This window comes from Ptiloglossa arizonensis, chromosome 14, assembly GCF_051014685.1.
Source record: "Ptiloglossa arizonensis isolate GNS036 chromosome 14, iyPtiAriz1_principal, whole genome shotgun sequence".
NCBI lineage: Eukaryota > Metazoa > Arthropoda > Insecta > Hymenoptera > Colletidae > Ptiloglossa > Ptiloglossa arizonensis.
The window spans coordinates 5,160,708-5,183,161 of record NC_135061.1 but is presented as its reverse complement, the minus strand read 5'-3'; the positions used below and the strand labels follow the sequence as shown (position 1 = coordinate 5,183,161).

Below are 22,454 nucleotides of genomic sequence, written 5' to 3'. Positions count from 1 at the left end.
ATCGCTTCTTCAACTGTACGAGAATCAAATAACAATCACGATAGAAAGAAACTTGAAAGACGTTAAGGACATCTCGTTGCTAAGAGAAGAAAACTGACGAGCAATTCTATGTTTTTAGAAAGTCGTTTCAAATCAGTAAGAACAATCGAAGGCGTTGGAACCTCGTTAGAGGTCTGTGTCGATTTCTAATATTCGACTTTTCGCGAAAATACTTTCAAATGATGCAAACGAAACGTTTCCCGATGCTATATCGCGATACACGCGTGATTACGTTGTTGAAAATAATTCTACCGATACTATCGTCTTCTCGTGTCTCTCCTTTCAAACGAACGAAGCCAGTCACTCTTCTCGTGCTTTCCATCTAACAGTGAGAATGTGAGAAAAGTTACAACTACGAAATGTTCGATTACGTTAATATCGTTTATAGCATAAAGGACATTCGAGTTTTCCATTAAACAGTGAGAATGTGAGAAAAGTTACAACTACGAAATGTTCGATTACGTTAATATCGTTTATGGCATAAAGGACATTCGAGTTTTCCATTAAACAGTGAGAATGTGAGAAAAGTTACAACTACGAAATGTTCGATTATGTTAATATCGTTTATGGCATAAAGGACATTCGAGTTTTCCAGACGAGAGCGGTCGACCGGGTCGGTCGCCGCGACGCGTCTACTTGAATTGCTCTGACCGAACACCACGCCCATTGCGGTCTGCCTGACCACAATTTTAGAACTTCCGTGTATTAAAAAAGCGCCATGGAGAAAAGAAAGAACAACGAAACACTGTTTGGAAATTGTTTCGAATACATCGGTTGATCCCCGAAGTGTCAAATTTTCGAAACGAAACCATTTTCAACCCTTTGCACTCGAAGCGTTTTCGCTACCCGAAACTGGCGTCTCGATGAAATCTTTTCAATCGCAAAATTAATACCGAATGGAATATTTTTATTTCAATACTTGACGTACATATGTTTACATCTTAAAAGAGTGTGATACCTAATTTCCAATTTGAATTTCAAGTCACAAAATATCCCCGAATCGAAGAAAGTACACTAAATCGAGTGCTCCTCTCGAGTTCAAAGAGTTAAGATCAGTAACTCCAAGAATGATATTCGACCGAATCAGTTAGAAATCGAAGAAAGTGCGAATAGAGATCGCAACGTATCCGGTGTTCAATTGTCTTGAATTGACAACGGCCATTGTCTTTCACAATTTTTATATATATATATATTTTTTTTTTTTATAAATTTTCTAATCTTATTTATCGTATCGGGTGTAATATTTCTAAAATTATTAAATTTATAATATATATTACCGTTCTTCGGTAAGTGCATCGGTTCTTTCGACAAGTGGTGAATCACTTTTGTACTTGTTTTCTGGAGAAAATTTTCAACAAAGGAAGAGTCGTCTTTGAAATAGTATTTTTTACTTAAAAAAAGGAACGGTGCTTGGAGATATTTATTTCTTCGGAAAATGCGAATAAATAACGTTCACTCTAATAATTTACGACGAACACGTGCGATATATTTTTCTTTTGTATTTTGGCACCTTTCGATGCATTCGTAACGTTTCGAACGCTTTTGGAATTTCGATGTTTGTATCCAAGATAGGTTCATTGTCGTGTTCAATTTAATTTCCAGTACGTAGCCACGAATTCTGTTACCTACAACACCGATGACCTTGCCCTTGAGATATATTACGCGGACTGGAGTTCGGGGTAACCCACACTTTGAATCACGAAGGGTAGAGGGGGTCCTCTCGTGGTTGCTGAAGTATGCCACTTTAAAGTTTGCAGTTTTTTCACCGAACTGCAACGTGAGGGAAGAATCGGATCGAAAACAGAATTAGACCGACCTAGAGATCACTGTTCTTCACTCGTAATGATCTGGGCCAAATAAACGATTCTAAATTTAAGATAAATTATAATTACCTTCTTCGTGTCTCTTATCGAACTCCGAATAAACGAGTACGAAAACGAATTCTTCGAAGCTGCATAGGAGTACTCAGGACCTTAACTTTGTACAATGTACTCCGAAAATCGTGAACAATAATTCACGAGTTTTTGAGATTAATTGTCAAAATAAATATTCAATTTTTAACCGATTATAATTCATTTACTCCGTTTGTAACGGGAAAGAATAGCGATATTGTACGAAATGGGTAGCTTTTGCAGTGATACAGGTTTACAAACGACGAATTCGATCGACTATCGTGGTACGCAAGATTTGCATGTGTTTTTCGGAAGCTGACGCTTCTGTCGGGTCATTTTTCGAGCTACGAAATTTTTTACGAGAAGTTTTGTAGGTCGTACATCCAATTCTGACCACAGTTCGGAAGCATGGCTTCTGTCGGGTCATTTTTCGAGCTATGAAATTTTTTACCAGAAGTTTTGTAGGTCGTACACCCAATTCTGATCAGAGTTCATAATAGGTCATGAATTGATTAAAAACTGGCTCGAGGAAAAGCCAGCGATCGTTTTGTTCTCTATCGAGGTGTGACGATCCTTCTTTTCCTTGGAAACGGTATTGAAACCAGGATTAAAGTCTACCAAAAGAAGCTCTGGAAGGAATAGTTAAACTCCCGAGTACGACTCTCTTCAAAGGAAAAGTAGGTTTACCAACGAGACTTCACCCTAGCTTACAAAAAAAAGGAACAAGAATAGCTTCGAAACAATACTCGGTGCTCGTTTCAATCGAAGACTGACTCTTCGTTGGATCATTTATCAATCCACTGGATCACAGACTGATCAGAGCTGGAGAACCTGGCATCCAAGACTCTTTCCATAAATTTCAACAATTCGAAGAACGCCCTACGAAAGCAACTTTTGAAAGAACCTTGTAATCTTCAAGCCCGTGTCTGTGAAAACTGGCCAATTTGAACAATACCATTATCCCGCTTTCGTTGTTAATTGCGCGAATAAATTCCAATTAGTTGAAACTAACCATGTTTCTCGATCGTTTTACAATACTCCGATGTATTATATAATACTTCTAACAGTATCGATCAAATAAATTAATTTACACGTTAGTGCCACGTTTTTATGCTACAAAAATTCGAAAAAAGTATGCAGACGAGGGTCAACGAACGAACCATCGAGTAGAAAAGTTCATAGTCCATCTTTTAATTCAATTTCCAAATTTTCCGAGGGTCAACGAACGGTGAACCATCGAGCAGAAAAGTCCATAGTCCATCTTTTAATTCAATTTCCAAATTTTCCAACATCGGTTTCACTTACCATCGAGAAATCGTAAAAGGTTCGAAACATTCTTAAGGGTCATGAACGACGTACCTCGTTGAAAGTTTGAGTCATTGGATCGGTGATTTCGCTGTTCGGAGACAACGTTACGCATTTCTCCGACGAAAGGGGAACCGCGAAGATCGTTTTTTCAGCGAGCCACGTCGTCGAGCGTGGATCGTAAATCGTAAATTCGTGGGAGAGTTTGGTTTCAAGCATGTCGGACGAAACAGCACGAACGAAAGTACGTCTCAATTTAGGAGCAATTGTGTCTAACAGTCCGACGTTCTCAATCGACCGTGGGCGTTTGCTTCGCTCGCGGACGAACGAACCCACGGTGCGAACTATTTCGTTCTATCTTGCGTTGTCAAACGTGTAACTTCCCTTTCCGGTTTTCGTTTACTTCGCAGTTATTAAAACTGAATCGTTCGATCAACGTCGTTCACGCGAACGTGTCGACTGACACGAATCGATTATCAATTTCGCGTTACCGGACAATAACTATCGCGTCCCGACGATCGAAGCGAGAAAATAAAATCGTGGTGAATTTCGACACGATGTTCGAGATGTTCGTTCACGATCGAAACAAATCGAACCGATGTACTCGATTCCGTGCAACTTGCTTAGGTGTTTATTTCAAAATGTAGAAAGAATTTAGTTATTTTTTTATTGTGTGTGTAACAGAGCTGGACGAGAGCTAGAACAAGTACAAAATTGTAGATTAAATTTGGTTCCCTTTGTTTACCTTAAGTTTCGTTTCAAAAGGAGAAAGAAAAATTAAAATTGATGGAATACGATATCTGTCCAACTTTTGTTGACGAAAGGTTGATCAAGATTGTAGCAAATATGCAATTTATCGAGAAAAGACGGATTTCTCTCATATAGCGAACTATTGACATTCTTTCGAGTTCTTCCCAGAACATGTAACTCCATTCACTTCTGTTTTCGTTTTGTAAATATAAACTGTGGTGTAATCTATTTACTATGGGTCGCGCTATCTTATTTAATTTTCTGCTACTACGTATATAGATATTACGATACTATCGAGTTTTAGAGAACGACGCCTTAATCGTTTTTACACGGATAGACGAATGATACAAGTACGCACGGTAGATAACAATAATCTTTTACGCTTGAAAGGAAACATTGTAGAAACTTTGGACGATTTGAAATTGCAAATAAATCGAAATCGGTTCGTGTCGCTTAACGGGTGTTTCTTGTCTCGAAGAAGCTGAACGAAATTAATTTCTTTCGCGTTTCCTTAAAGTTTTGAACGTAAAAAAACTCGAGAATGACTAAATTGTGGAAATCGAAAGTGTCCAATTATCTATACGTAAAGCTCGGTTTGGTTTTTCACGAAAGGTGGCACGCGTGAAAGGTAAACTTGATTTTGAAATTGAAATTTGGGTAAATACTTCGTTTTGTTAAAAAATTTCAAGGCGTCGTCGTTTCAGAAATAATTCAATCTCGTTTATTCTCCGCAGTTCAGGCTCAGACTGTTCCAAAGAAGAAATTGAACCGTGTTTGTTCGTTTTGGTTCAGGTGAATTTCAAAGAACGTTACGATGTACAATTTCTCGAATCGACGAATCGATTTATTGATTTCAAACACCGCGATCAGGTAGCGAATTTGTTAAAAATGTCACTTCGGTATCAGCAATCGGACGTTCGATTCCAGCGTGGTATAAACGGGCTATTAAGGCCATACTCGAAGGCAATTTAAAAATAATTCTCTGCGTAGCCATCGCGCTGTGAAAACTGTGTCCGTTGCTCTTTGAAAACTTTACGCAACAACGTGCATCATTATCTGTAGCCGATCGGAACCGATAATCGCCAAGCATGAACCCGCAATATGGCAACTCACCGTTCGAGAGAGTTGCATTCTATTAACGGAATCCTTTCTCAGGTTATAATGGGCGCTGGAGCTCACAGGAGCTACACTTTTTATGCCACTGCGCTTTCAATTTTCTCTCATAATGTTCCGAAGCGGACCTTTGTACGCCTTGTTGGCCATGAAACGTTAAACTCTGTCAAAGCACTATTTTTCTCGCCCCGAACAAACAACGTTTTTCTCTGCGAATTCGTCATTCAATCTGTGGACCACCGATTGAAAAATTACCAAAATTTTAAATAATTGCGAACGGAAAAGGATACGTGGAAATTTCGTTCGATTGATCGAAATTAATACCGTTCAACGTCCTCGTTACGCATACGTGAAAGCCATAATGGTGTCGTTGATCGAGTTTTTAAAAGCATTGGCTTCGTGGCTACGTATCTACGTAGATGCAATACGAAAGAAAAAATGAAAAAAAAACTACTGGGTGTAAATCTTCTTTCGATTTCGACTGTGTAAACGAACATCGCGCCAACAGTCGATACGTTAAAATCGTAAAATTGGACTTACGATCGAACCAATAATTCTCTCACACTCTCGCGTATAAAAATAAAATGCACAAGTTCGTATGAGGTGAGGCACGGTTAAAATTTCTATTCTGGAATCTAACGATTTGCAGAATTTAACGATTTCAATGTCGTTTAATAATTCGATCCTGAACATCATAAGGAATGTCTTTATTTTTATTTCGAAAGCTTCTCCTCTTTAGATATTAATGTACTTACTTCGTGTATTTTTTTAAAGATCCACAAAGAAATAATCGAATTGGTAATATTAATTGGTTAATCGTAAAAGGATATTCAACACTTATCTTCTATCCTAAATAAGTGTAAAAATTTTATACGAGAACTTGGGATAATATCTATATAAATGAGACGATTATCCAAAGTGATACAAAGTAAACAAATTGAAACATTGGTTTCCTTTTCGTTCAATTTCATCCGCATTTGCAATTGTAAAAATATTTAAAATCTTTGTGCAGCGAGGTGATATGACCGTGTATGTGTACGTAGGCAATGTGAACAGTATTAATTTATTTCTATTTCATTGAACACGTAATGTGAAATGATCTTTACTGTCGTTATTATTTCTTTACTATTTGCCCATCTTATACATATATTATACTTTATTATCATAGCACGGAGTGTCAAACATTGCATTATTTACATCTACCTTGGTTTTCAACGCTTCGATCGTCGCTCATCTTTTCATCGTAAATAGAAAAATGACAATCTTTATCGCTTGGTAACCTTGCTTATTTCTATGTACAATTACTCCTCCTCTTGATCAATCGACTCTTTACTTTCTCGATCGTATTCGTGCAACATTCGTGTCGTATATGTGAGGCATGTATACAATAATGTGTACATTGTGTATCGAGTAAACGTATGCAGTACATATACATTACAAAAAATATTGGGTCGTTCGGAAAATGATTTACCAAAATGGAGAATATATAATTGAACAAAATGTTTGTACACTCTAAAAAAATCACTGTTTCATTTTCACCAAAAAAAAAGAAAACGAAATGACTTTCCGAACAACCTAATAGTACGTAAACAACGAAAATATAAGTTACAGAAATATTACGTATATACGAGTACACGAGTACGCGCGAAAATAGTTCAATTCGTAACTTACGTGTATAACGTGGAAAAAGAATTATTGGTTGTTCGTTGTCTAGATAAAAATATACTCAATACTGCTTTACGATGCAAGAATAGAGTTTACTAAGATAATATTTGCGTATCGTAAATTAGCGTACGTAAAAAGAAAATCGATATTATTACGATTGAAAACAGAAACAGAAAATGTTCTCGTATTTCATCGACGTGAAACGTACTACTGTAGAAAATGTTTTTTTTTAATCCAAATAATTTTTTCCACGCGTTGTAATGAGAAAGTTACAAATGATTAGCTGCTGCATTATTTTGAAGGTTTCGCAAAAATAGCGTATTCTATTTGGCCATAGAATCGTCGAAACTTGTTTAAAAAAATGAGCTGTCGTTAACTCTTAGATCCGTGAGAAACATGAATGGCTTAACGTAACTTTTACTTTTTCATCACGATGAAAATTCACTAAACAATTAAAATACAATGTGAAAGTTCTACAATAATTAGTCACGACCTGACTGGCAGAGAAAATGCTACAGGTGTACGATTCATTTATTACTTCTTTGATAATTGTCTTTTTCGGTTTTCTTTAACGTAAGAAAATAAGTTGCAAAGTAAATTCTAAGAGATTTGTCTCTGCCAATGCAAATCAACGTTGCTTTCCAAACAACGCGACAAATTTCGAACGTTTTTGTACAACAATTGCACGAATGAACGAATGATCGTAATCGTAGAGAATATTTACATTGTTTACGTTCCATTGATACACATTCTCATTTTAGATATCAAATTTCTTCCAATATTAGTCGTAAACGAGACACGATAATAATATTCAAAAATACTGTAAATCGTTCCTCACTTATTTACAGCACTGCCAAGTTTCTTTTAGCAAAGCACACTTATTGTAAATAAAACGATACCAAGTAGAACAACGAGTAGTGTAGTAGCTACTTATATGGAAGTCATTGCAACACTAATAACCATTCTCTTGTATATTTCATATACAGGGTGTAAGTAAAGCAGTCGGCCAAATCTCGAAGCGTTTTATTTCGTTCGTCTTAAAGATGAAGAAAGATCTCGTAAACCTTGGCTCGTGAATTTTCGGAGATATAAATACTTTCCGTTTAAAGGGGAAAACCACGATGTTGAGTCAAAACGTAAGGTCGTGTCTGCAATTTGTTTTTGCGATGGGTAACCTTTTTTTTTTAATTGTAATTTATCAGCAGGCGAAAAAAAAAAACATTCTTGAGAGAGAGAGTCCCGAGTGTCGAATTTCGCGGGCGAGTTTGAAGTGAATGACGACCGAGCGAATCGATGATTGGATGACAACTTGCACGGATCGGAGCGCGTAATCACGAGCAGGTGATACGGGAGGAAACGATCGGAGTAATTAACAAGTTTGAAAAGAGAGCAGAACGCGACGAGTCCACAACGATTCGATTCGATTCGTTCGATTTCAATAATGAGAGTTTGCGCGATTCCATCGGATCTAAGAGCGGTGGTTTCTCTTCGATAATCATTTTTTTATCAATTTTAAGGTAAACTCGGTCAAACGATCGAACGTACGCTTAACCGATCGGACACTCTAGGAAAGCTTGTAGAATTATTTTTAAATTTCTTGCGAATAAAATTTGAGGGATTCTGAAATGAAAAATTAAAGACAAACCTTAACCGATCGGACACACTCTAGAAAAGCTTGTAGAATTATTTTTAAATTTCTTGCGAATAAAATTTGAGGGATTCTGAAATGAAAAATTAAAGACAAACCTTAACCGATCGGACACACTCTAGAAAAGCTTGTAGAATTATTTTTAAATTTCTTGCGAATAAAATTTGAGGGATTCTGAAATGAAAAATTAAAGACAAACCTTAACCGATCGGACACACTTTAGAAAAGCATGTAGAATTATTTTTAAATTTCTTGCGAATAAAATTTGAGGGATTTCGAAATGAAAAATTAAAAACGAACGGTATTGTAACGCAAAAGCATCGTTATTGACAGTGCAATCATACCCCGTAAAAAGCATTTTCATTTTTGTTCAAATTCCGACATCGTGGTTGTCTTCCATAATTAATTTCGCGAGCCACGCGATCGATAGGAGTGCAACGAAAATTTGCACGAATTTCATCGTTTATGAATTAGACTTTACTCCGTGTTTCTAGTGGGATGTATCTATGTACAATAGATGTTTGATAACGTTTGATAACGATGCGATACATTTTATTAGCACGATTCGTGCGACATCTTGATCGACCGCAGCCAACTGCTTTGTACATGTGTTTCCCATCGATTAGGCTCCCGTTGCTGATTTCTGTATTTCACGTACGTATTCCCAGAAATCTGCAGCGATTTGCAAAAAACAGCTGCTCGTTTCGGAACGATTCTAGCCGATCTCGACGAGCCCCCTTCGTTCTCGGTCTTGTGTTCAATGTGCAACTTTCTTTTGCCACGAAACAACGTAAGAATATGTATAAAATATACTATTGTATGTATAATATATTATACAATATAAAATATATTATTGTATATATAATATACTATACAATATGATTATATACTATATATTTACAATTACAGTATATTATTATTATACAATATAAAATATATTATTGTATATATAATATATTATACAATATAATTATATACTATACATTTACAATTACAGTATATTATTATTATACAAAATAAAATATATTATTGTATATATAATATATTATACGATATAATTATATACTATATATTTACAATTACAGTATATTATTATTATACAATATAATTATATATTATATAATTGTATAATTTATATACATATAATTATTATACAATATATTATTGTATATATAAAATATATAATTGTATACACGCTACGTAATAACGATTTGTGCAACGCGATCGGTTCAGTCAATTTCGGGACTCGAAGAAATACGACGAGAAAGTTTTCGATCGAAGATGAATAAAATACTTACCTGTATAAAAATTTCGAACAAAAGATAAATAAATGCTGCAGGTGTATGATTTACTTATCACTTCGTTGATAATTGTCTTTACTGGTTTTCTTTAACGTAAGAAAATACGTTCCAAAGTAAGTTCTAAGAGATTTGTCTTTCCCAATGTAAATCAACATTACTTTTTCCTACATTCAATAGGTTACAGTTATTTATTCAAAAATAATTAGAATCCGAATTATAAGACGAAATTATTAGAGATTCCTAGACAGGGTTGGAGATCAATGACATTTAAAGATTAACTCCGTTGTAAAGAAACGATAGGTAAAGTTTAATAAAAGTCGTAATACTACACGTGCCCGCTAATAAAAAATATTGTTTCCTTCTAAAAACGATCGAGACGCGTTTTACGATTTATCGAACGTTCAACGATGTTAATATCGTAAATATCCTTTCGTCGTTCAAGGAAAAGAGTTCATCGACGTAAGAGACAAAATTCCGACATTGTAAAATCGTTGGTTGTATCTTCCATCTGGACGTTCAAAATTAATGTATTCTTTTTACGCTGGAAGTTGTTCATAATATACAACGGTGAATCGTCCTCTAATAGGAGTACTAGGAAACAATGAACTGTTCTCGTGTCTCAGAAATTACGTTCCACGTAATGAAACCTTGGATCGAACGAGTAGATAGTTAAAAATTCTTTAACAATTATCTACGTACGTTGTATCCGAACGAAACACTCGGTACGAGGGCAAGTTGACGTCGAATGTGGATAGAGATTGATCGGCACAGAGTTCATCTTTGCGCGTTTACGTCGTAAAAAGTAAAATTAGATTCCGGGTGGCGTCGTACGTTCGAATTAGTCGAAACGTGACGCGTTCGGTGAATATAAAGCAATCTTGAAAATTAGTAATTTTCATTCAAGTTTTCTCCACCGATAAACTTCGAATTTCGATAAACTTTTCACGAATCGAATACAAAATAGAATGAAAGAAATACGGAATTTTTCGAAGATATTGGCAAGAAAGATTCGATTTTTGCTAAAGAAAAAATTCATGAACATTTGATTATGTTTACGTTCGTGTACAAAGAACGAAACGCGGCTCGTTTGTTCAACGATGAAGCCACGTGAAACGTTGTCAACGATGACCAACAACGAGAACTCGATCTCGCTTGATCTTTTCTTTTTCTTCATTAAAGTAACGCCGAGCAACGTTTTCGTTCAACATAATCATCGAATCATTATCGAATACATCGAACGTATCAAAGTATGCGAACGTAGAAGAATGTTTTCGTTGCACACTATCATTGTCAAATCGTACTCAACTGTATCGAACCTTATCCATATGTGTAACTGTTATTTTCCAGCGATCGTTTCGCGACACACATCGATCACCGCATCGATCCATGCGATTAGATTGCGCCCATTACGATAAACCTACGTACGACTAGATTAATTTCTTCTGCTTTCGTTGTTTCTCTATCTCTCTCCTCTCTGTCCCCACCGCCACAACCACCATTACCCACCCATCCAGCTAAATCTTAAACGTATCGCATCCATGCAGTGTAAAGTTGACAATAATACCATGACATCTAGATACTATCGGCTCACGAGTGCGAGGAATGTCAAAGATCTCGACGAGTGATTCAAGTGCGAGGCGCTACCTCCGGAAATTGGCGGATTTCGTAAAATGGAATTAACGCGGCGCTGTTGATTACGCGAAATACGGTGAACGTGCCCGCCCCGTGACAATATACGTTTGGTTACGGGTGACGCGAGAAAACTGATCCGCGCACGAAGATAACACCATCAACGGAGATCACAGGAGTTGACGGATAACCCAGAAAAATGTTCAAGCTCGCCGGACGCCAAGAATGGGAAGCTTTGACGAAAGGTAAATGGCGCAGCCGTTTACAAAACGTATTTTTTACGATTATCGATCGAACCGTTCACGGGACAGACACCTCCGAGTACTCGAAAAATAGATTTACGGTTAGAAGTACGCAGTAACACCTCGATAAAAGGCGCAACGTACGATCCGGCTGTTCAACCCTTCGAGTCACACTCGACATCCCTTTTCCTTCTGGCGCGTCCGATGTCGCGTGTGGCTCGACATAGTTTTCTGTTCTGTCGCGTCCTGTATCAAGCTTTACTCGTATCTCAGTTCTACTGTGTCTCAATTTTAGACCAAATAAGATAAGATAAGAGCTACGGGACAGAAAATTTCAAACGAGCCGTGCATCTCGAACTTCGCGCCTTCGCTTCAGTCTTTTCGAACACGGCGCAGTGTACAGTTCGAAGTCGTAGCAGATGAAAGCGTTTTCAAAACTTACATTTTTACAAGAACATTTTATTTTCTAAAGAATATCGCTATAATTTCATTTTATATACCCACTAATTCACATGGTACGCACTTGCGAGTCCAGCTCGGTCCTGCTGGAACGAAACGGTGAAGAGCGTTCGGTCCGCAAACGGTTAAAGAGGGACGGTAGCGAATTCGCTTCTTGGAAACGACATTTCTTTCGTATCTTGGCCGGAGAACACCGATCACGTGCGAATCGTTCGACAAGGAGAACGAGACACCGATAGTGAACGCGACTCGTGTTATGCTCGTTCGTTCATCGAGCTTCCAAGCGATACCTTAACGATGTTAACCCTTTGCACTCGAAGCGTTTTCCTTACTTGAAACTGGCGTCTCGATGAAATCTTTTCAATCGCAAAATTAATACGGAATTGAATATTTTTATTTCAATACTTGACGTACATATGTTTTGTAACCCTTTGCGGACGGGACGGTTCAAAGTGAATTGAATGCCGAGCTCCTGCCGCGATAGTCATTTAAAATTGCCAGCGCATATTTCTGCTTAACCTCGGCCATCGACGTGCATTTAGGTGGGACACATATATGCGTTTCTCGGCTCTATCGACTGTTTGTTTTCGCCAAACGCATATACGAGTTCTTCGGCCAATTTGATGATTTGCGTAAAACGCATATATGCGCGCTCGTCCGCAAAGGGTTAACACGGAATGGAATATTTTTATTTCAATACTCGACGTACGTACGTTTTTTAAAGTAAACTCGTTCAAACGATCGAACGTACGCTTAACCGATCGACACACTCTCGGAAAGCTTGTAGAATTATTTTTAAATTTCTTACGAATAAAATTTAAGGGATTCTGAAATGAAAAATTAAAGACAAACGGTATTGTAACGCAAAAGCATCGTTATCGACGGTGCAATCGTGTCCCGTAAAAAGCATTTTCATTTTTGTTCGAACATTGAGTCGAACTTTTACATCTTAAAAGAGTGTAATACATAATTTCCAATTTGAATTTCAAGTCACAAAATTTCCCCGAATTGAAGGAAGTACGCTGAATCGAGGTGATCGAGGGTCTCCTCTCGAGTTCAAAGGGTTAATTCGAATTAATACTTCTTTTTTCTTTTTTTTTTATTATTTATTCCACGTTGTTTCGTATCACGAGATATTACGAACGGATCGACGAGATTGCTCGACAAAGACGAGATCGAGTTAAGTCGTATCGAAAAGTTACTTTTACTTGTGTGCACGTTACAGAAATCATGTTTAAAGTAACTTTCGGTACGATTGATAACAGTGATCCTCGTACTGCTCAGTTTGGTCGCATTTTCCTTACGAGAATCTCGACAAACCACGAACGATATTCTCGCAAAGTACTCGCACTTCTCGCTGGTGCGAAAAATGTTAAAGTTTTCGGTTCGCGTTTGTAACTATCCCACTGATACGTACTAATACTAATATCCCAAATTACTGAACGTTATATTTAACGTACAATTATTACTGAAACGTAATAAAATTTGAACGGAGAAAACCTAAACAGTGGTTGTGGATGATTTGATGCATTTTTACCGAGCTTTTAAAATCGCAGCTATTTATCGAGGAGTTACTACTACAGGGCTATCGATTCGAGCGACGTACCGAAAATGATCGGAAAATAGAAACTTAACTTTAGTAACGACTCGAAGTCGAATTAAGAATAGAGACAATAAATTGTCTTTATTGTCCGTAGCCAGTTGCGTACAGTGTGAACTGGAGACTGACCTGGGTTCGTTCGTTTTCGTGTATCTGGATAGGGTAACGTTTTTATTTGAAAAAACTATCTTTTCTTTTTCATTATTATTTCTTTTCTTATCTCTGTCCGCTACCCGATGACTCCCCAAAGGGTAAAGAGAATTCTCCGAGAGCGAGTCTCGAAATATTAAATTTTATCAGCGAGTGTAATTCGTTTCACTTACGTCGAACGAAAAGTACGACGAGAACGATTTCCTTTCAGTTATCCGGGAGATATAACGAAAACGATCAGCTGTGACGATGCGGTTTACTACGTTCCACGGTGTAATTATCCATCGTTTAATGTCACGGAGTGTTTCACGATGCTACGGTTTTTTAATCGTGAAAATATCAACCGGTTCGGACGAGAAATTCTCTACGGATGATACCGGTCACCCAGAGACTCGAAATCTATTTATCATTCTTGTCGATCGAAACGTTCACTGTACTTTACTACGAGACTCGATTACGCGAGATCGATGAACACGTGGAACACGATCGACTGTGCTAAACGTAGAATAATAATAGAGAATTCGTACTAATTTCGATCGTACGAAAAGTGTCGTTCGCGTTCGCTATAAAACCGAGGTAGCGTAAAACGAATCGTTTCTGAAAATAAACAACCCGTACGCGACATCTGTTTCTAACGTTTTCGTGCACTTTTCGATCGAGCTGTACCCGGTTGTATCGCGCGTGCTGAAAAAGCGCGAGTTTATTTACCTTCTTATGGGCATAGACGACTCGATACGTTTCAGCCCTTGCCCGGGGTCGAAAATCTCGTGCCCACTTGGGGAATGAATCACACCACGGAAGTATGGAAAATCGATACGTGCTATACGGTGAATTGGAGAGGAAAATTGTCGAAGTTTGTACGAAAAGGCAATATTAAACGAGAGATACTTTTTCGTTTATCTTCCCGAAAGACACTCCGTGCAATACCGGCTCGATACTTTTTCACTTTTATCGATGAGGGAGTGCTGTAATCTCCCAACGTTCCCAAATTGTTACTTTTATTTAAAGTTTGCAAATCTTTCAGTTCTTTGGGAGGGAACGCCACCTTTTCGACCGAAAAGTAATTGATATTTTGATATATTTTTCGAAGATATGGAACGTCTAATATAATTAAGTGTTTCATGCGCGTACATCATTGAATCGAACGAAAGTCTTTAGAAATTGAACAAATATCGTTATGGTTCGTGTATGGATTTTGATGAATATTAATTTGTTTATAAATGACAAGCTTTTTGGTAAAAGAATATCAATTTTTAAAAGAAATATCGACAATTTTTCAAGTTCTTCTAAAGTAGCTTCTGATAAAAGTTTTCTCCTGCTTTGACAAAATGGCATTCAATCTCTGCTGGTATTTTGGTTTTCGTCGACTGTAAATATTTCAGGACAGCGTACTTAAAGTTCGATATTTTCAAGTATCAAATTTTAAGGAAACGTTAAAAGAAGGTATCGATCTTACCATTTCGGGAAGGTGGTGTTTCCTTCGTAACTCTTTCGGTGCTGAACACTTTTGACGAACGTGTCGCACACGTGCGATATTATTCCTGTAACACGCCTAAGCGACGAATATCGTTTACTTATGGAAAACCAAATTGTTTCGAAACTCGGAAAATCGGTGTCTCCTTTTAACGTAAAAAAAAAAAGAAAAAGAAAAAAAACACTCTACCATCGTTTTCGAAAATAAAATCGAACCGACGAACACGTTCGTAACACCGAGAGCGTTGATTAAAAATGAAACTCGATGGAATAATTTTCGAGAAAAATACTCTTTTTGCTCGTTTCGTCTCGTACCTCGAGAAAAAGAGGTAATTTCGTATGGAGAGTTAAGATCGTTAATTTCGTATGGACAAATTTTTTCGTTCGCTTGGTTCCACCCTAATTTCATCTCCCTTTAAATGGCGTTTCTTTTTTTACGCGCGCACGAACGCTATATAAAGGATCGCTTGATACGTAACAAAGGGGTCGATACAAATGGTTCATTCTTTTCCCTCGATGACTACATTAAAATGGCCTTCTTCGGCTCAACATCGAATACAAACCATAGGAGGAAGATCACAGTTTGGATATCGGGTTTCGTTCGTTAGTTGCGTCGGTAACGAATAACAGCCACAAAAGCACACCTTTTTCGATTTCTAAACAAATTTTCAACCAATCCGTATTCCCAAGCTCGACACTTTTGTATTATTTTATTTTACACTGCTGCGCATTAACTTGAAAAAAGAAAAAAAAAGAAGAAAGATTAATCGTTTGGTACGATTTGCTGTTTCGTACAAGAATATTTATTTAATTTTACCGTCCATTGTTTCCTCTTGTCAAACGAGGAAAAATTAAACGAGACGTAAAACAAGTATTTTAATAATACTAAAAGAGGTTTTACCCTTTGCAAAGTACAATTAAATTTCTTATGTTACTACATACAATCAATCAATGTTTGTCAGTATCTAATCCCCTTCGTGGACAATTTGAGTATTCTTTTTCAATTCTGCGATGTAACTTTGTGCTTATTGAACTAGAAACGATACTTTGTATTGTTAACGATACTAATGCGTTACGTATCGCGTACTAATCATCTTTAAGAGCAAATTTACAATTCTTTCGATGAATAATGTGGACGAGTAATCCGTTACTTTTGAAACGTAGTTCATCCCCTGTATACATAATATTCTATATTATACATAGAAAGTCCCGGTAACGGAGCCCTAGAGAACATTTACTCGTGTACACGAGATGGATGTACGTAATAAAGCAAAACGAAGGGCAAGATTTCGTAGCTTTTGAGTGTTAGTTTCTCTCGGCAGTGAATTGCACCTGTAACACGAAACGTGTTGCGGTGAACTCAATCCACCGATCGATTATCGAAAAACGAAGTAGGCGTCGGGTCTTTATCTTCCCTGTTTTGCTTTCCTCTTTCAGACATACGGCTGCAGCTGAACGAACAGCTGAGATGTCTCGATGTCAGGATGGAGGCACAAGTCGCCCTTGTGGCCGAACTTCAAGACTTTTTTCGAAAGAGGGCCGAGCTGGAGCTCGATTACAGCAAATCCCTCGACAAGATGGCCAGGAGCATACAGCTGAGGCACAAGGAGCAAAAGCAAAAGTACATATTCAGCTTTTAACGTTGATTTTTCGAACATCTGCCGAACCACTTGCCACATGGCTACCCGTATATGGGCCACTCCGATCTTTTCTTTTCTTTTCTTTTTTTTTTATTTCACTTTTCGATCTTAACCGTCGGAGACATTTCAACGCTCGGGTTTCGCCGGTTTGTTCGTCGTACCCTCGACGAATCACTGCATCGGATTTTTACAAATGTAGACAACAATTCCGTGAAAAGTTCAATTCTAAATTTTGCGGTAGAGACGTTAAATAACGTCAATTTTTAACGTTTGTCACGTATTCATTCCTATATGAAATCTAAATTTTGATTAACCAATTAAACCTTTTACACCCAATATACATATTATTAGTATTAGTAGTATTAAATATAGTATACTAATAGTATAATATTATAATACTATATAATACTAATAGTATTATATTATAATATTATGTGTATTTATAATTAAATATATGTATATGTGCATTTAATTTTTAAATTAAATTTATATATAATTATATATATATATAAATAATTTATATACTACCTTTATTTATTTAATGGTAGATATATAATATATTATTTATATATACATAAATAATTTATGAAAGTTCAATTATCTAATCACCTTCGTGCACAATTTGACTATTCTTTTTCAATTCTGCGATATAACTTCGTATTTATTAAACTAGAAACGATACTTTATATCGTTAACGATACTAATACGTTACGTATTGTGTATTCGTCGTTAAGAGCAAAGTGATATACAATTTTTCCGATAAATAATATAGACAAGTAATCCGTAGTTTATCAGTTAGAAAGCTCTAGATGTACGCCCACGGTTCATCGAGACGCGTCGTTCGTTGTTTCGAGAGGTTTGTGTTACACGCGTCCTGAATCTGTTGAAATTTCTCGTAAAAACACCGTCAACGTCGGACACACTTTTTCCACACCAACCGAGCCAATAATATCTTTCCGGTATCAGTTTCTCGCCTACGGTGATAAAACTTAATCATCGACAAAAATATTCCAACGATACTTATTTTAATTGACACGCAGCCCTCGACGTCTATCGTAGAAATATATACATATGCACGATCGCGTAGGTACGAGTCTTGGAATTTGTAGCACGATCCGAATTTTTAGGCGAGAACAGTGGCCTCTATTCTCCAGTTACGCTTGCTGGCAGCAACTTATCAACGAGACAAAATCCTTAAGCAGAGATCACGCAGCTCTTTCGGAAGTTTACAGTACGCACCTCGTGAGTCGTCTCAATCAGGTGATGGAAGACGTACAACGGATATACAAACGTGTGAGTATGGATCTATCGTATCGGCTGTTTTTCCAAATATTTCAAAAGAGTTGAACTTCTCGTTCGCTCGAAGAAGTTCGTTCCTTTCAGTTTCTCGTTGGAGATGCATCCGTTGTAATTCCAAAGGATCGAAATAAATCCAACGAAAATAAAAAAAAAGATCACGAAACGATGTACCAGGCGTTGCAGAGAAATGTAATTCCTGTTAATGTTTATTCTTCGTTGGATCGATCGTCGAGAAGCAACGCGTTATTCGATTATCGAAACCGAGATAAACGGTTTCGTTCCTCGGATGTGTACTTCCCTCGGTTTTCGATCTACCAGCTTCTTCTTGGATTATTTGCCACTCTCCAGATTCGTTCACCTCGCTAATACGTATAACGTTTTCTATTTTGGTCAAGACCGTTCCTTTCGATGCACCCTTTACGCGTCCGCGAGTTTCTTTCCGAATTTCACTTCTCCCCGTTCACGATCCGCGAATCTCACCATGTACACATTTACCGGTATAAAATTGTGCAAGTAAAACAAACGAGACGCGTCTTCCGTGGCGAATAAAAAATTTAAAAGGAGTTCAGAAGCGCGCGGGATTTGAATCGTACGGGATAATAAATACAAAAACAAACCGTACGACGTTAATCATATCTGGTTGTCAGGTATTTCTAAACGCGTATCGAACGTTACACTTTCAACGACGTGACAATCGACGTTCAACGAAACCTAGGAAATTCGCGTCATTTGCAAAAGATATAGTTGTGAACTATACGTGTTCGCTGCTATTGTATCAATAGTAAGAAAAGGTTCCGGGTGGAAATCTCCGATAAAATGTTTGCGTTTCTATATTTTCCGTTTTAACGATACAAAGTACGAGAATCGATGTAAAGTAATGTGGTACACGGTTTAACGGTATTTAATTTCAATTGTTTTCGAATCGGTCGTGGTACAGGCAACGAGTCGCTTTGCAAACTTTTCTAAATAACTAAGAACACGCGTTCCAAATTTTTCTAAATAACTAAGAACACGCGTTCGAAACTTTTCTAAATAACTAAGAACACGCGTTCGAAACTTTTCTAAATAACTAAGAACACGCGTTCGAAACTTTTCTAAATAACTAAGAACACGCGTTCCAAACTTTTCTAAATAACTAAGAACACGCGTTCGAAACTTTTCTAAATAACTAAGAACACGCGTTCGAAAATTTTCTAAATAACTAAGAACACGCGTTCCAAACTTTTCTAAATAACTAAGAACACGCGTTCCAAACTTTTCTGAATAACTAAGAACACGCGTTCGAAACTTTTCTGAATAACTAAGAACACGCGTTCCAAACTTTTCTAAATAACTAAGAACACGCGTTCCAAACTTTTCTAAATAACCAAGAACACTCGGTTCAAGTTTAATACTGTGCTAGAATTTTAACACGTTCGCTATAACTAGCCACGCGTCCAACGTTACACGTTCGTGACGGCTGTACGAATATACGATCCCGTGATTCAATGTCATATACGTGACACATTATTCAAAACGTTCGGTCGGCATACTCGATATATATTTTATGTTTCACACCGATAAAAGTATCCATCGTTTTAAATTGACCAAATTACGGTAAATTTAGCGCGGTGTATGGGACACGAGTTTGGAATGAAGAATAAAATAGAAAGATTGTTTTCTAACTGTGATTCGTGAGACAAAAATTCGAGTACGAATTGTACAACGAAACGTGAATAAAAATTAACTAAATTACGGTAAATTTAACGCGGTCTACGAAACACGAGTTTGGAATTAAGAATAAAATAGAAAGATTTGAGAGATAATGTTTCTGATTCGCGAGACAAAAATTCGAGTACGAATTGTACAACGAAACGTGAATAAAAATTAACTAAATTATGGTAAATTTAGCGCGGTCTACGGGACACGAGTTTGGAATTAAGAATAAAATAGAAAAGTTGTTTTTCAACTCTGATTCGCGAGACAAAAATTCGAGTACAAATTGCACAACGTAACGTGAATAAAAATAAAATCTCGATCGTTCAATCGAACGAACATCGTAAGTAAATCGTTGTTACGAATTTTCAATTGGAATGAAATGTTCCCTGTCCCTGGTTAAAGAAATATCGTTCCGCGTACTCTCGGTGAGGGCAGTTCCGTGAGATGGTGAGGATAACTCTCTCCAAGATGAGCGCAAGGGACAAAGTTTAGCGCCGAGTCGAAGGACGTTGTCACCGTGTGGAGAAAATGATGATTTCCCGTGTTCGATTTCCAGTGCCGTGAAATAGGTTACGAGACTCACGAGGAGATCCTCCGAGTGCTGCACGAGCTCCATACAACGATGAAAACGTACCAGGCTTACCAGGCGGAGTCGAGGCAAGCGGAAACGAAGCTCCGCGTCGCCGAGCAGCAGCGCAGCAAGCTCGAAGTGGCGATCGCCCCGCCCGAGAAGCTTGCGCGCAGCAAAAAGTACAAGCTCATCGAAAAGGAAGTGAACAAGGTAAGAAAAGGTGTACGCCGTGTATCAAGGCCAGAGGTAGAGACCGGTGGTCGTCGTTCGTGTTTCGATTCGAGTCTCGAGCCGCTGCCTGACCCTGGTGGGGTCGAGTGTACTTACTTCGCGACACGGAGTATCGATTTCCGTCACGGAGTTCTCGCGTTGAAGACACGCTACCCGAGTCTCGTGTATCCTCGCGCTGAATAAACTACGATTTCATTCATCCGACGTCGAAACGTCGTGGCCCTCGTTTTAATTTTAGAACCTCCTAACCCCACGGTTATAGGTATCCGGTCCGGCTTCGAATCACCGCGTTAAAGGTTGCTTTGATCTCTATGGTCAGGTACGAGTGGAACGCCACGCGCGAACCGGGCTACGAAGGGATGCCAGAAACCTGGGGGGATGTCGAAGATTCGTTAGGACCCTGTTTTCCGTAGTAAGCGTAGTAAGTTGCGAGATAAGTCGCTTTGAACTCACTTCGATCATCGATCTTCCGCAGAATCCCATCGAGAACGAGATCAGGAGACTTAGAAGATACCTAAATATTGGTATCACCGTTGCCCTCGGGGACAACACGGAAACGGTATCTGGGCTCTAACGGTGACACCACTTCTTGTTGTCGATAGTACTATCTGGTATCTCTAGTACTCTCTAGTAATCGATACTACTCTCTAGTACTCTCCAGTAACCGATACTACTCTTTAGTATCTCTAGTACTCTCCAGTAACCGATACTGCTCTCTAGTACTCTCCAGTAACCGATACTGCTCTCTAGTACTCTCCAGTAACCGATACTACTCTCTAGTACTCTCTAGTAACCGATATTACTATCTAGTACCTCTAGTACTCTCTAGCAACTGATACTACTCTCTAGTGTCTATAGTATTCTCTAGTAACCGATACTACTCTCTAGTATCTCTAGTACTCTCTGGTAACCGATACTACTCTCTAGTATCTCTTGTACTCTCTAGTAACCGATACTACTCTAGTATCCACCACTACCAAGAAGTTCGATTCAGAATAGTCTTCTAGTCTCTCGTCCAGTCTCTACTCTTGTTCTAGTCTTCAGTAGTTGCAAGATAAGTTACTTTGGACTCACTACTATCTAGTATCTCTAGTACTCTCTAATAACCAATACCACTATCTAGTGTCTCTAGTATTCTCTAGTAACCGATACTACTCTCTAGTATCTACCACTACCAAGAAGTTCGACTCAGAATAGTCTTCCAGTCTCTCGTCCAGTCTCTACTCTCGTTCTACTCTCGTTCTAGTCTCCAGCAGTTGCAAGATAAGTTACTTTGGACTCACTCTGATCACCGATCCTTCGCAGAATCCCATCGAGGACGAGACCAAGAGACCTAGAAGACACCTAACCATCGGTATCACCGTTGCTCCGGAAACGGTACCTGTGCTCTAACGGTGCCACAGTGCATCTCGCAATCGAACCAATCGACCACTACGCGTTACACTCTCCTCTATACCTACCCCGAAATACAATCTTTCTTTGTTTTCAATAGGGGAAGAAAGAAAACCATTGAAAAGTGTATCTCGTTGAAGCTTCAAGATCGATCGTTCCGAAATCTGAATCTAGGTCCCCCAAGACCGAGACAATTCTAGGTGAAGATGTCACTTGGAGAGAATTGAATCTATTTTTAACCGAGTAGACAAAACTGCTGATTCCAATAGCAGTGATGCTTAGGAGCGTTGGTGAATGTTGCGCGATTAGTCGTTCCACGTAGAACTCGCCCTCTTTTACGCTTTACTTACAACTAAC

At 38.0% G+C, this 22,454-nt stretch overlaps 1 protein-coding gene across 7 annotated transcripts in view; it reads left to right on the top strand.

Annotated features, from left to right (window-relative positions):
- Positions 1-22,454, top strand: part of LOC143154374 (SLIT-ROBO Rho GTPase-activating protein 1) — a 58,671-nt gene that overhangs the window by 23,497 nt on the left and 12,720 nt on the right. For 5 of the 7 annotated variants that reach the window (XM_076326484.1, XM_076326487.1, XM_076326485.1 and 2 more), the window contains 3 exons: positions 16,704-16,887; positions 18,034-18,199; positions 20,460-20,684. In XM_076326484.1, coding sequence (XP_076182599.1) covers positions 16,704-16,887; positions 18,034-18,199; positions 20,460-20,684 — 575 coding nt within the window. Of the gene's footprint in view, positions 1-11,289; positions 11,588-16,703; positions 16,888-18,033; positions 18,200-20,459; positions 20,685-22,454 lie in introns of all 7 variants that reach the window. The other 2 variants (XM_076326488.1, XM_076326489.1) reach the window with 1 other exon arrangement.